This window comes from Carya illinoinensis, chromosome 12 (assembly GCF_018687715.1).
Source record: "Carya illinoinensis cultivar Pawnee chromosome 12, C.illinoinensisPawnee_v1, whole genome shotgun sequence".
NCBI lineage: Eukaryota > Viridiplantae > Streptophyta > Magnoliopsida > Fagales > Juglandaceae > Carya > Carya illinoinensis.
The window spans coordinates 15,116,042-15,131,186 of NC_056763.1; the positions used below are offsets into that span (position 1 = coordinate 15,116,042).

Genomic DNA, 15,145 nt, shown 5'->3' on the forward strand with positions numbered 1-15,145 from the left:
AACCCACCACCATTTCTAGAACCGATTCAACCTCCCTGCAACGATTCCTATCAACGGACTATCACATCACTAAAATAAAACACTCTCTTTTTCCTTCTACCTCATTTTAGCTTCATGACAAAACTGTTATTCCCCTTCGTCGTTGCATCCCTTCTCATTTCCTAAGCCCATCTCTCTCTCTCTCTCTCTCTCTCTCTCTCTCTCTCTCTCTCTCTCTCTCTCTCTCTCTCTCTCTCTCTCTCTCTCTCTCTCTCTCTCTCTCTCTCTCTCTCTCTCTCTCTCTCTCTCTCCAGTATCACATCAAAATGGTCCTACTTGTAAGTATTTTTCCCTTTGGTTGTTAGGTAGCAAGATTGTGGTGATAGAAAACTTTGGTGCTATTGAGGTGATTAATTTTTTCTCCTCCCAATTTCCACTTCCCCACAGAGTAGCGAGCAACTATAGATTTTGATTTTAATGGGTATTTTTTGCAAATTTTTTGCTTGCATTATATGGTTGATTGAAGTGGGTTTTTTCAAAAATACATGATTTATTTTACAACAACCATTTTGGGTTTGGGAGCACTCACAACCGGCCATCATCAACGAACAGTGCTGTATTTAGAAAGATCAACAAGAAATAATAGATATACTTTGAAAATGAGTTTGGAAAAAATTTAGCAAATGGGTTTGGAAAAAATCTGGACATGGGTTTAGAAAAAATTTAGAAAATGGGTTTGGAAAAAATATGTTAATGATGAAATCTAAGAGATGGAGTTGACTCACTCAAAAATGAGTTGCACTAAAGCTATCCCAAGTGCAGGAGGATGTCGTTAATAATTAGGAATAAATTTCTAGATCGTCTCCTCAGGGAAAGTTACTTAAAAATCAAACTCGTTGAAAAAGGTGAAAAACTTCACAAAGAGAAAATAAAATGATGGTATGTGCAATGGATGGGAGAGGACACTAGTCTTGGACTAGATTCATATTTTTGGATTTTGATTGTTGGATCGGAATGTAAAGGACTAATAGATTAAACTCAGAAATTGATAAAACTAAATTAAGAATTAAACTAAATTAGGAAGTAATTGACAAAACATGCACTGAAATTGAAAAGCCCCAAAATCAATGTTCTAGGGTTCATCATTATGTTCAAATCACAAATTCTCAAATTAAACTACCGTAATTGTAATCACTACTAAAATGAAAGTTTAACGAAACGATAAAAATAAATAACATGAATTAAATTAATAACAAATAAATTACTCAAACGTCTAAATCAAAATTCTCTAAAATAATTCAGAAACTCAAAACTGAAATGAAATAGCAAGTAGGGAATTGAAAAGATCAAGCCAGTTGAATGGAGATGAAGATTCGAAGTGGTGGAGGAGGTTGAGCTGTAGTGGCAATTGGACCCCTCTAGGAGTTCTTCAATCTGTTGCAGTGTGAGTGAATGATCTAGTGGAAATTATGTAACTGCGTGAATGATCGATTGAATGAATCCTCCTCTTCGAATCTGAACGAAAATCAAAGGAAAAATGAATTCTAAGTGTTTCTCTACTCAAAAACCGAGTTTTCCAGCCCAAGAGTCGTCCTAAGATGTAAAAAAAAAATATATATATATATATATACTCTGACGGCGGAATGAATCCTGATCTGTAAAACTGCGATATTCGCTCGAGGGGAGTGTCGAGCGAACATCGAGCGTTCGACTTTGCCTAAGTTCGCTCGAGCGTCCTGTCGAGAGAACATCGAGCGTTCGACTCTGCCTGAATTCGCTCGAGCGGCTAAATGCCTCCGCTCGAGCGATCTCTTTTCCCACATCTCGCTCGAGCCCACTATCGAGCGGAAGTCGAGCGTTTGAATCTATCTGACTTCGCTCGAACGGCCAGAAGCCGCCGCTCGAGCGAAATGTACCATAATCCATATTAATTGGCAGTTGATAAAATTAGAGCAAAAATTCATGCTTTTAATCAATTAAAATCACAACTTTGATTTATTCATTTTTTCATATAAAACCAATGATAAAGTAATGAAAGAATTAATATATATTGGTTCCAAAAGTATTAAAAATGCAATAATTCAACTCAATCACACCCTCCAACTAGTATTTTGCTAATCCTTGAGCAAAATAGTAAAAATTAATTGAGATGAATATTGCATAAAGATCGAAATTCAAACAAAAACAATCAAACACAATTCTGAATTCTCACAAAAGTGACACGTTACTACTCAACCCCTAAGGGTTATACCCACCAAGACTATCTTAACAATCTTTCACATAGAATTAAGGCAAATGTCTCAGAACTCAAATGTGTGTGTGGAGCTAGATCGGTTGTGTATTCCTCATTACTAGCCATGATTTGCTATAAGATTTTTCAACCTTAAGATTAATCATTGCTGATTCTAACTACCTCAAAGCCCAAGGGTCTAGCAGTTTTCACGCCAGCTCTGTTTTTAAAGGTTGGACACTCAACCCCCAAAGTCTTGGGTAACTGTTTCTAGCCCTTTTTACTTAGGAAAGTTCACTAAGTTGCCTTTATTCCCTTTCTCTCTCTTTTTTTTTTTTTTTTTTTCATTTTAATCTTTTCCCCCTTTTTTTTTTTCTTTGTTTTCTTTTTTTCTTTTTTTTTTCTTTTTGGCATGGCTCGGTAGTCCTGCAGTTTACTTCTCTAGTGTTAAATCAATGAATGGTAAATAAGGAACACTACAAGCGTAAGCATGTGTAAAATGTCCTTCAAAATTTGCCTTTCGTTCCACAAAAATTTTATCAAGTTTCATCTCAATAAGCATAATATCCCGGTGTTTCAAGCCACATATCAACAAAATATGATGCATCAAAAATCATGCTCTATGTTTAAGCTTGAAAATAAATCTTCACAAATGATCCCGCTCAACTATTCCACCAAGATGCTCAAATTTCACAAATCTTATTTATTTATTTTTTTGAAACTGTAAACACATGCTACCCCCCAACTAGTGAGAGACATAGTCCTCAATGAGTCGAGTGAAAGAAAAGAAAGTGCACAGAACTAAGCAAGCAAAACAAACAATCAGTCATGAAATATAAAATCAAAGCAAAAGAACAAATAAAAACAAAGCAAGTAAAGAAAACTGTAAAGAAAGAGAAACAAATCAAAACACTTCCCTGAGGTCTTGCACAAGCAAGATCTCTTCATGTGGATCAAAGACCTTCAGAAATGACTTTAGACGTTGTCCGTTGACAGTGAAGCTATTACCATTCCTCGAATTGACAATGTCTACCGCACCATGAGGATGAACGGTCTTTACAATGTATGGCCCACTCCATCGGGATTTCAACTTTCCAGGAAAAATGTGCAAGCGAGAGTTGTAAAGAAGAACTTCCTGGCCAAGTGTGGAATGTTTTGGATGAATTTTCTGATCATGCAGAATTTTCATGCGTTCCTTTGCAATCTGAGCGTTGTCATAAGCATTCCGACGAGCTTCATCCAATTCATTGATCTGCAATTTTTTCAACCCTGAAACTTCATCAAGTGACATGTTAACATGTTTTATGGCCCAAAGAGCTCGATGCTGAATATCAACAGGTAAATGACAAGCTTTACCATAAACTAATCGATAAGGAGACATCCCTAGATTTGTTTTAAAAGCTGTCCTATAAGCCCACAAAGCATCAAGAAGTTTAACCGACCAATCTTTCCTATTAGGCTTGATGGTTTTCTCTAAAATAATTTTTATCTCTCTGTTTGCCAATTCAGCTTGCCCATTTGTTTGAGGGTGATAAGGGGTAGAAACTCTGTGTGTAATACCATATTTCTTCACAAGTGTAGAAAATGGTTTGTTGCAAAAATGAGAACCCTCATCACTTATAATAACTTTTGGCATGCCAAAACGAGCAAACAAAGATTACAAAAATTTCAGGACAACATGATGGTCATTTGTTTTGCAAGCAATGGCCTCCACCCATTTTGAAACATAATCCACAGCTAAAAGAATATATGTGTTTCCAAAAGAAACCGGAAAATGTCCCATGAAGTCTATTCCCCAACAATAAAAAATTTCTAAAGTCAGAGGGGAAAGAGGCATCATGTCTCTTTTGCTAATGGATCCCAATTTTTGACAAGGCTCACAAGCCTTGCAAAAATTATAAGCATCTTTAAACATGGAAGGCCAATAAAAACCGCTTTGTAAAATTTTTGAAACTGTTTTCTTTGCTGAAAAATGACCACCACATGCACCCATATGACAAAATCTCAAAACAGAAGAAAACTCATCATCAGGAATGCATCTTCAAATCAATTGGTCCGAACAATATTTAAAAAGATATGGATCATCAAAATAAAAGTGTCGTACCTCAGAGAGAAACCGACGCTTATCTTGGGTGGACCATTCAGAAGGCATTCTCTCAGTCACCAGATAATTGACTATGTCAGCATACCAGGGAGCTCTATCAACCACAAACAGCTGCTCATTCGGGAAACTATCATCAAGAGGAAGGCTGACATTTGAAGAAGGAGATGATGACAATCTAGAGAGGTGGTCAGCTACCACGTTTTCAACTCCTTTCTTGTCCTTAATGTTGATGTTGAACTCTTGAAGTAATAGGATCCAGCGAATCAAGCGTGGCTTTGCATCTTTCTTAGCCAACAAATACTTAAGAGCAGAGTGGTCAGTGAAAATAGTAACAGGAGAACCAAGAATATAAGTCCGAAATTTATCAAGTGCAAAAGCCACTGCAAGCAATTCTTTTTTAGTAGTGGTATAATTTTTCTGGGCATCATTCAAGGTCCTACTAGCATAATAAATCACAAATGGCCTATTATCCACCCGCTGCCCCAAAACAGCTCCTAAGGCATAGTCACTAGCATCTGTCATAATCTCAAAGGGAAGGTCCCATTGCGGAGGTTGCACAATAGGTGTAGTGGTAAGCGATTTCTTAAGGGTATCAAAAGATTTTTGGCACTCATCAATCCAAATAAATTCAATATCATTTTAAGAGTGCACAAAGGTTTTGCAATAGAACTAAACCCTTGAATAAATCGCCTATAAAAGCCAGCATGACCAAGAAAAGAACGAATATCCCTAACTGTCCTAGGAATAGGAAGTTTAGATATTAATTCAATCTTTGCCTTGTCAACCTTTATACCCTCAAAAGAAACAATATGCCCCAATACAATGCCCTGAGTGACCATAAATTGGCATTTCTCCCAATTAAGTAAAAGATTTTTTTCCTCACATCTCTGGAGAATACGTGCCAAATTATGTAAACAACTCTCAAAGGATTTTCCAAAAACAGAGAAATCATCCATGAATATTTCACAAATGTCATCAATCATATCAGAAAAAATACTCATCATGCATCTCTGAAAAGTAGCTGGAGCATTACACAAACCAAAAGGCATTCTAGTAAAAGCAAAAGTGCCAAAAGGACAGGTGAAAGTGGTTTTCTCCTGATCCTCAGGTGCTACAGCAATTTGATAATAACCAGAATAGCCATCCAAGAAACAATAATATGCATTACCAGCTACTACCAGCTACTCTTTCCAAAAATTGATCCAAGAATGGTAAAGGAAAATGATCCTTCCTACTGGCTGAGTTAAGTTTTCTATAGTCAATGCACATTCTCCAGCTAGTAACCATTCTAGTTGGAATCAACTCATTTTTATCATTTTTTATGACAGTCAAACCAGATTTCTTTGGTACCACTTGAGTTGGACTTACCCACTTACTATCTGAGATGGGATAAATGATACCCACTGCGAGTAGCTTAAGCACCTCTTCTTTCACAACTTCCTTCATGGTAGGATTGAGCCTACGTTGAGCATCACGAACTGGTCTAGCATCGTCTTCAAGATGGATTCTGTGGGTACATACAGCGGCATCAATGCCTTTGATGTCAGCTATTGTCCAACCAATTGTGCCTCGATGCTTCCTTAATACTTCAATCAACTGGGCTTCATCAATCTCTGTTACATCTTCAGGTGTAGGACCAACTACCTGTGTGTCTATAGGCATCTCTGGTTGGGGAACTTCCTTCCCACTTCTCAAAGTAAGAACTGCCTTCGCTATCTCAATAACATCCCCTGAGACATTATGCACTTGCTGTTGTTGCTGCCTGTACACTTGAGGATTAGGCTGAGGTTGTGCTGGAAATATCCCTTTCTCTAGGGTGCTCAAGGTTGTGCTCATCTTATTAATAGTGCCTCGCAACTCATTTATGGCCTGAGTGTTCTGATTATTTGTGGTGGCCTGAATCTGTATGAATTGCTGAAGTGTATTGGCCATCTGAGCCATACTGTCATCTAGAGTCTTCTTTGCAGATGATGAAGGCTGAGAACTCTGTGCAGCTACATGAGGCTGAAATCCAGGAGGAGCTACATAAGGATAGCTCTGAGGATTCTGATATGGTGGATACTAGTGCTGAGGAGCACCCTGATTAAATGGCTGTTGCTAAGGTGGTGGGGACCTACCAGGCTGATCATTTCTCCATGAGAAATTTGGGTGATTCCTCCACCCCAGATTATATGTGTTGGAGAAAGGCTGATTCTGTGCTCTATTAACCCAGTTAGTTGATTGCATCTGCTCAGACCCACCTTCTTGAAATACTGGCATAATCGGGCAGTCTTGGGTCTTATGGGTTGAATCAGCACATATAGAACATGCCTCTACTACTTTCACAACCTTCACTTTTTCCATTTCCATTACCTCTAGTCTTCTAGTCAATGCAGCTATTCGGGCCTGAACATCGGTGTCTTCTTTAAGCTCATATCTACCCCCTCAAGAAATAGCCCTCAGTGGCTGTGCTGCTAATGGAACTCGATCAGTACGAGTGTTCCACTATTGTGCGCTCTCAGCAAGGTAGTCAAAAAATGATAGTGCTTCATCAGGTTCCTTACTGAAGAACTCCTCATTGCACATTGTCTGAACAAACTGCTTGCATTCTGGAGTAAGACCAGTGTAAAAATAGCTCACTAACCTCCAAGATTCAAAACCATGATGTGGACAGATGTTCATCAAATCTTTAAATTTTTCTCAACTGGCCTGAAAGGTCTCATCAGGTTTCTGACTGAACTGACTAATTTGCTCTTGCAAAAACTGAGTTCTCTGAAAAGGAAAAAATTTTTGTAAGAATTCACGCTGCATATCAGACCAACTAGAAATAGAATTAGGCCTCAAAGAATTAAACCAAATCTTCGCTTTATCCTTTAAAGAGAAAGGAAATAAACGAAGTCTAATGAATTCATCAATAACAGCCCTAGTGATAAAAGTAGTACAAGCCAACTCAAAATCTGTCAAGTGCTGGTAAGGACTCTCAGAATCCATCCCGTGGAACTGAGGTATCACTGACATCATGCCATACTTAATAGAGAAATTAGATGCATTTTCAGGTAAAACAATGCATGAAGGTGTAGTGGTGCGAGTGGGTTGCAAATAATCCTTAAGAGTGCGTGGTGCAGGTGCAGCCATATTTTCTGGTTCAATTTCAATTTCCTCACCTGACTCACTAATAGAAAAGACAGAAGAGTTATCTATCTCCAAACTGTGTATACTACTCTCAACACTCGATGTAACTCTATGCAACCTATTTGAACTGTCTCTCACCCATGACATGAAACATCAGTTTAATGAGCATAACAAAAATAACGAGTTTAAATTTAAGTTAAAATACTTTCCCCGGCAACGGCGCCAAAAACTTGACTCACTCAAAAATGAGTAGCACTAAAGTTATCCCAAGTGCAGGAGGATGTCGTGTAATAATTAGGAATAAATTCCTAGATCGCCTCCTCAGGAAAAGTTACTTAGAAATCAAACTCGTTGAAAAAAGGTGAAAAACTTCACAAAGAGAAAATAAAATGATGGTATGTGCAATGGATAGGAGAGGACACTAGTCTTGGACTAGATTCATATTTTTGGATTTTGATTGTCGGATCGGAATGTAAAGGACTAATAGATTAAACTCAGAAATTGATAAAACTAAATTAAGAATTAAACTAAATTAGGAAGTAATTGACAAAACATGCACTGAAATTGAAAAGCCCCAAAATCAATGTTCTAGGGTTCATCATTATGTTCAAATCACAAATTCTCAAATTAAACCACCGTAATTGTAATCACTACTAAAATGAAAGTTTAACGAAACGATAAAAATAAATAACATGAATTAAATGAATAACAAATAAATTACTCAAACGTCTAAATCAAAATTCTCTAAAATAATTCAGAAACTCAAAACTGAAATGAAATAGCAAGTAGGGAATTGAAAAGATCAAGCCAGTTGAATGGAGATGAAGATTCGAAGTGGTGGAGGAGTCTGAGCTGCAGTGGCAATGGGACCCCTCTAGGAGTTCTTCAATCTGCTGCAGTGTGAGTGAATGATCCAGTGGAAATTATGTAGCTGCGTGAATGATCGATTGAATGAATCCTCCTCTTCGAATCTGAACGAAAATCAAAGGAAAAATGAATTCTAAGTGTTTCTCTACTCAAAAATCGAGTTTTCCAGCCCAAGAGTCGTCCTAAGATGTAAAAAAAATATATATATACTTTGACGGCGGAATGAACCCTGATCTGTAAAAATGCGATATTCGCTCGAGCGGAGTGTCGAGCGAACATCGAGCATTCGACTTTGCCTAAGTTCGCTCGAGCGGCCTGTCGAGCGAACATTTAGCGTTCGACTCTGCCTGAATTCGCTCGAGCGGCCAAATGCCTCCGCTCGAGCGATCTCTTTTCCCGCATCTCGCTCGAGCCCACTGTCGAGCGGAAGTCGAGCATTTGAATCTGCCTGACTTCGCTCGAGCGGCCAGAAGCCGCCGCTCGAGCGAAATGTACCATAATCCATATTAATTGGCAGTTGATAAAATTAGAGCAGAAATTCATGCTTTTAATCAATTAAAATCACAACTTTGATTTATTTATTTTTCCATATAAAGCCAATGCTAAAGTAATGAAAGAATTAATATATATTGGTTCCAAAAGCATTAAAAATGCAATAATTCAACTCAATCAATGGAGTTTTTTTTTTTTTCTTGGTGGAGAAATGCTTCAACTTACCAAATTCATTTGTTTTGATAGACAACTCCCTCAACCATTCTCTTGTTCTATCTTGAGCCAAATCTGTGCAAAGGCCTCATTTTATGTTGTTGTTAAGAGATGGGAGTAATAGGAGGAATCGCCCAATGGTCTAGCGATCAAAGAAGAAAAGAAAGGCCCTTTTCAATCCACTCTCAAGTAGGCTTTCAGTGGATGATTTTCCTTTTTAAGGAAGAAGGGGAAGATCAAGAAAAAACTGCTTGAGAATTAGCTATGAGGGATTACTCTGGTTTGCTAGCTACTGACATGAAGAAGAAGAAAAACGCGGCTTTTTTCCTTCCCACTTTTTTTTTTCCTTTACTTTTTAAGTTTAGTTTCGCTTTATTACTTTTTTATATTTCTTCACTTCCACGTAGGCTAGCCGATTACCTCATATTTGTAGATGCTAACTGTACCTAGCAGCTTTGCTTACAATAAATAGATCTATGACTCAGCTAGTAATAGATCTAATCATTACAAAAAAATTCAAATTATGAGAACCATGCATGCAATTAACTCAATCCAACTAAAGCTCACTCTAAGCAGTAGGAAACATGTCTTATTTTCAGTAAATACAAAATCAATTAATCTCAAATATAGAAATTCCTGTTGTATGTTGTGTTTGCATACAAATATTTGGTCTAACCATGAATGCCAAAAGACAGCCTTGATTCAGGTAAAATTGTACAAAATCATATCTAGACTCATAATTCCAATATGTTCAATAAACAAAGTCTCATACTATAATTAAGATGTTCTATAACTTGGATGCTTAATAGTTGAAACAAACAATCATAATTAAAAAAAGTTTTATAAACTGCAATGTGACAATTAAGGTAAATAGATGGTGCAATATGATAGTTTTTGTAGGTAAGAGTAAGAAGTGTTCTTAGGCCAATGAAACAAAACAAGGCAAACTCTATAATCTGTTACTGGTTCATGTCGAAAGAAATAAAACAGAGCAAGGCATTTTGTCTAAATTTGTAAGTAGCATATGTAGGGAACATATGTGTGCATAATAAAGATGTATAAAATAGAAACAATACAATAGAACAGCAGTTATAAGCACTTTCTATAAAGCTGCTATAAGCACTGTGCGGAGCTTAAACAGTAGCCTTTCTTTTGCCCTGGGTGTCACCTATCTTGTGTCCCGTTAAAACCCATTTTCTATAAATTGAATGTAAGGGAAAGTGAACATTTGATTTCATATATCCAACTGCAACAACATCTCATAGAACCCCCATAAAATGGTTGATATTTTAGTTAGCAATGATGTTTTTTGTAAAATGATGGAAGCAAGAAAGATGGTTTTATGATCTTTTGTAATGGGAGCTGGAAAAATGGTGAGCACAATTAAGAATGTGCTTAAGGGGTTACTTAAGAGTAGTTTTTGATGTATTAAAAATGAGATTTATTTTTGTTATATAAATGAGTTGTCAAAAACTAACAAGATTTCTTCATAGACTTGTTTCTGTTAAACACCACAAGAGCAAAACTTATCATAATGTTGTTTTCCCCGTTATTTCTTCCCATTTGATGTGTGAAACTTGGAATTTCATGATAATATATATATGTAGGCTAAGCATCAACTACAAAGCATCCATACTTTTTGTTTCCATTTGATTTCAACTAATGTGCAATTTTCTATAGTTCAATGTCCCTACTTTCTGAATGGTTTTTCCCCTTAAAAAAATAAAAGCATTATCAAGATGAGAATCATGTATGCTGGCACATCTATTTAGGAAGACACCTTGCCTATTCCATTTAATTATTTCATAGAGTTAGTTTACCAATTATTGTTTGTGTTTATAGCGTTTGCTTACTCTATTTTTCCTACCCTAACACACAACAACAATAACTATATTGACGCCCTAAATTCATTTCCTGCAGAATCATTTACTATATATCTCCAAAAGAATAAAGCTACCGTGCCGCCCCAATGTGACTGCTCCATTTGAACGTAAGATAACTTTTTTTTTTTTACTTAATGATTAAAGAATTGATTTTTAGTGTATTGGTATATTTTTTTAAAATTTTAAAAAATATTTAAATATATTAAAAAAATATGAAAAGAAAAAGAACAAAAAAATAAAAACATGAAAATGTATTAGTAGTCAAAAGGAGTGGTGCTACTTAGGTGGCAGAGTAGCACTGCTTATCTGCAAAATATTGCAGAATGCTTTAAAAAATGAGTGGATCATCTACCTTGGTGCAGAAGTAGATCAATTTTGACAACAACGTCATAAGTGCATAAGTAGATCAATTTTGATAGCAACGTCATAAGAGATTTATGTCTTGTCCATTGAATCGGTCTCAAATGTGCTTCCAAGTATAGAAGTTGTACTAAGGATAAGTCCAGGATCGTATTCCATAAGGACAAATGATTATCAAAGTGTTTGTGAAATTTTGTTGTAAAACAAATGTATTGACTATGAGAGATGAAAAATAAAATGAAATGCAAAGAGAAAAATCTGTTTGTGCTTTTTTTTTTTTTTTTATTGTAAAAAGAATATGCAAATGCAAAACTAAACTTAAACTAAAACCAAAATGGTGAAATTCACTTTTAGTAACTTAATACATGAAGACATTTGAAGATGAGTTAAGAAAAAGTATGAATTTAATTTCAGCAAAATTAAGTCAGAGATGGAATCAAAATTTCTAACCAAAAATGAAAATTAACAAACACTTGGGTAGGGTATGTGACTCTCTTTGTTTCGACTCTTAGATAATATTATTGATTAACAATCCAGTCAAGGCAAATAATAAACGGAAGATAAAATAAGGTTAAACTCAGGTTTTGCAATATTTCTCTAAAGGATTCACTATTTTACTAGCCAAACACAAATTAACAAACAACTGAGAGAAGCCTTGATAATTTTTAAGCTTTTTTCGTACCTTATGTCAACAACAAATCAAGAATAAGAGCTGCAATCTATTTTCAAATCCAACTAGTAACATAGTGAAATCAACATTTATCAACAAAATATTGCATTAAACTAGAACCCAAAACAAATCAAGTCTCATTCCACAACCCAAGTTTTAGAAATTAGCTACACTGGTATTTCTAACAGTAAAAATTGATCTAGGTAAAGTCATCACAAAATCTGAGAGAGAAAAAAAACCAAAATGGGATAAAACCTAGAGTGCAAAAATAGCCTCTCAAATACACTCTGGAAAATGAAATAAGAAATGTTGAAAACAAACTCAAGAAACTCACATTGTCCCAAAAAAGAACCAAAATAAAACCCAAAAAATGAAAACGAAGCCAAAAGCCGCAGCGCACGAAAAAACTAAAACTAAGAAAAGAAAATACTACGAAGCCTGTCGAAGAAACAAAGAAAACTAAGGCCTCGTTTGTTTTCAGAGATGAGATGAGATGAGATAAGATCTTTTGAGATATGTTGAGATAAGATGAGATTAGATAAAATATGTGTTTGTTTTTAGAGATTAGATGAGATTAGTTTGAAAGGAGGATAGTTAGTAATATGATGAGACCTATAAGTACTACACTTGTAGTACTTTTTACACCTATTTTATTTGTTTATTTATTTATCAATGGTGCACCCTTTTTTTTCTACTTTTTTTTTTTTTTTCTAACCATTTGGTCAAAACTTTTTTTGATTTTTTCGTTGCTTCCTTTATTTATTTATTTACTAATAGTGTAATTTTTTCTTTTTTTTGGCTCCTTCCTTTAAAAAAAAATGTCAAATTTTATTTATTTTTTTGCTGCTTCCTTTATTTTTTTTAACCATTTGGTCAATTTTTATTTTTTTTGCTGCTTCATTTGTTTATTTAAACCAAATTTATTTATTGCTGCTTCCTTTTTTCGTACCTTTATTTTTTTGCTGCTTCCTTTTTTCGTACCTTTATTTTTTGCTGCAAGTTTTTTTTTTTTAAACCATTTGGTCAATTTTTTTCTTTTTTGTTTTTTCTGTTGCTTTATTTGTTTATTTATTTACCAATTGTGGGAATTGTTTTTTCCACTGCTTCAATTTTTTTTTTAACTGAGAGAAACCATTTGGTCAGTTTTTTTTGATTTTTTTTTACTGCTTCCTTTGTTTATTTATTTACCAATGGTGTAATTTTTTATTTTTTTCTGCTTCCTTTATTTATTTACCTTATGTGTAAATAAAATTTCTTTTAATCAAATATTTTGCTAGCCATTATTAATATTTGTTAAAAAAAACACAACCTCATTTATGTTATATATATTCCTTAAATATGAAGTAAAAATAAATAAATAAATTTTCATATAAATCCAAAATTTTAGCTCATCTACCATTTCTCGTTAAATAAGTAATAAAATAGTTTCAAGATGAAATATTGAGCAATCCACAGAGCATTCATAATGTTGGTATCGGGGTCAGCATAAAATACATCAATTGTCCAAAATAACAAAGTACACAAACTTGGTGAAAAATACATATATTAAATACACCATCCCAATTGAAATAACACCATCAATTTCCATCCCTAGCTTCCCACATAGAAATGACAATCTCATCTCTAATTGCTGCCATAGCGTGGCTTGCTTCAGTCGTCATGTCTATATTATGAGATGAGGATGTCCAGTCACCATCCTCAAGCTCAATAGGTGGTAGCTGAAACCTACTAGAATTTTCAAATATCCAGTCATCGGGGGTCACCGTTCTAATAAAGTTGCGCAACGCACAACACGATGTTATAATTAGTCCCTGCCACCCAACAGAATATCCAGGCATTACCTCGAAAATTTTAAAACGTTCTTTTATGACACCAAAAGTTCGTTCTATAATATTACGGATCGTTGAGTGACGGTAATTGAAATAATCTTTATACCATTGAAATTTCCTTTAGTTGTGCCGATCACTCATATGATATCGTTCTCTTGGATAAGGGGGCAGCAATCTCGTAGTGCATGGGTAAGCTGAATCCACAAGATAATACTGACCTAATATTTTCATTTAAATTTAAAGTACATAGTTTAATTAATATGAGTGAAAAACAATTCAGGTGGAACTTTATAATATTTGAAAAAGTTAAAAAAATGGAAAAAAGAAAAAAAGATGCTTACCCTCAGGTGGCCATGGAAAACGGGCTTGTGAATCACTTGCTGCATGGTGTAAGACACGGGCATCATGGGCTGAACCCTCCCATCCAGTGTATATAAATATAAACTTCATATCGAAATCAACTATGGCCAACACATTCTGGGAGACTCGCCCCAATCTATTGCGATATGCCTCACGCAACTCAGCTGGGACGACAGCCTTCATCATTGTACCATCCATCGCACCAATGCAACCCTATCAAGTAAAAAATAAATCTGTTAATAATAAACTACCTCTTAGATGCCTGACACAAACATATTGTGTGCTAATAGGAAGTTTGAACACTATGCCTTACCTTAAACCACGGATAATTGCGACAGTTGGTAGAAATATAAGGGTGCACGCTGTCCCTATGTGTTGGCACAATCAAGTGTCTCCCAACCTCACATAATGCTTTGATCACCCGCCTAACGTATTTATTAATTGTTTCTATGGAATGTTGAAACCTGTCCCCAACAACTCGATGGACACTTCCATGGCCCACAAGTAGGCAAAACATACCCACAACCTCCTCCACCGTCACTTCTCTTATAGAATCACGTAACAAGTTATGGTTACGTAACGCTTCGCATAAGGCGCGGAATGTGCGTACCTCTAACTGAAACATATCCTTGCAGTTTCTTGGATGTCCATTTAAGATTCCTATAATATATTCATGCCCGCGGAGGCCTATATTATGTTGTGGCCTTGGGTGATTCCTTCTTCGTCGGCTTCTCAGTATCCTAGTTACATTTAGGATATCTCTTACCTCCAAGAGATTATCACTATTATCACTATCACTCCCTTCAGTCCGCCCATTGTTATCATCCATTCTCTACTTCTAGACAATGAACTGTACTAATAAATCAAGAATACCAAACACAAGAAGAGTGGCTAATGATCACTTCTCAGGAAAGAAAATAGAGAGTCGTTAATCTTGAACAGCTTGGTATCATTTACCATCCCATTTCAACCACAATATTATGCTCTGCATCTCAATCCAAAAAAAATTTTAAATACTCATCTAACATGATAAATAAAACAATTTAT

General features: G+C 35.5%; 1 protein-coding gene across 1 annotated transcript; it reads right to left on the reverse strand.

Moving 5' to 3' along the window:
* Positions 1-13,486: 13,486 nt before the first annotated feature.
* LOC122289276 lies at positions 13,487-14,927 on the reverse strand. Its single transcript, XM_043096260.1, has 3 exons — positions 14,412-14,927; positions 14,080-14,311; positions 13,487-13,794 (listed from the first exon to the last, which is right to left on the reverse strand). Exons 1-3 carry the CDS (start codon positions 14,925-14,927, stop codon positions 13,487-13,489), a joined length of 1,056 nt encoding a protein of 351 aa, XP_042952194.1.
* Between the last annotated feature and the right edge of the window lie 218 nt (positions 14,928-15,145).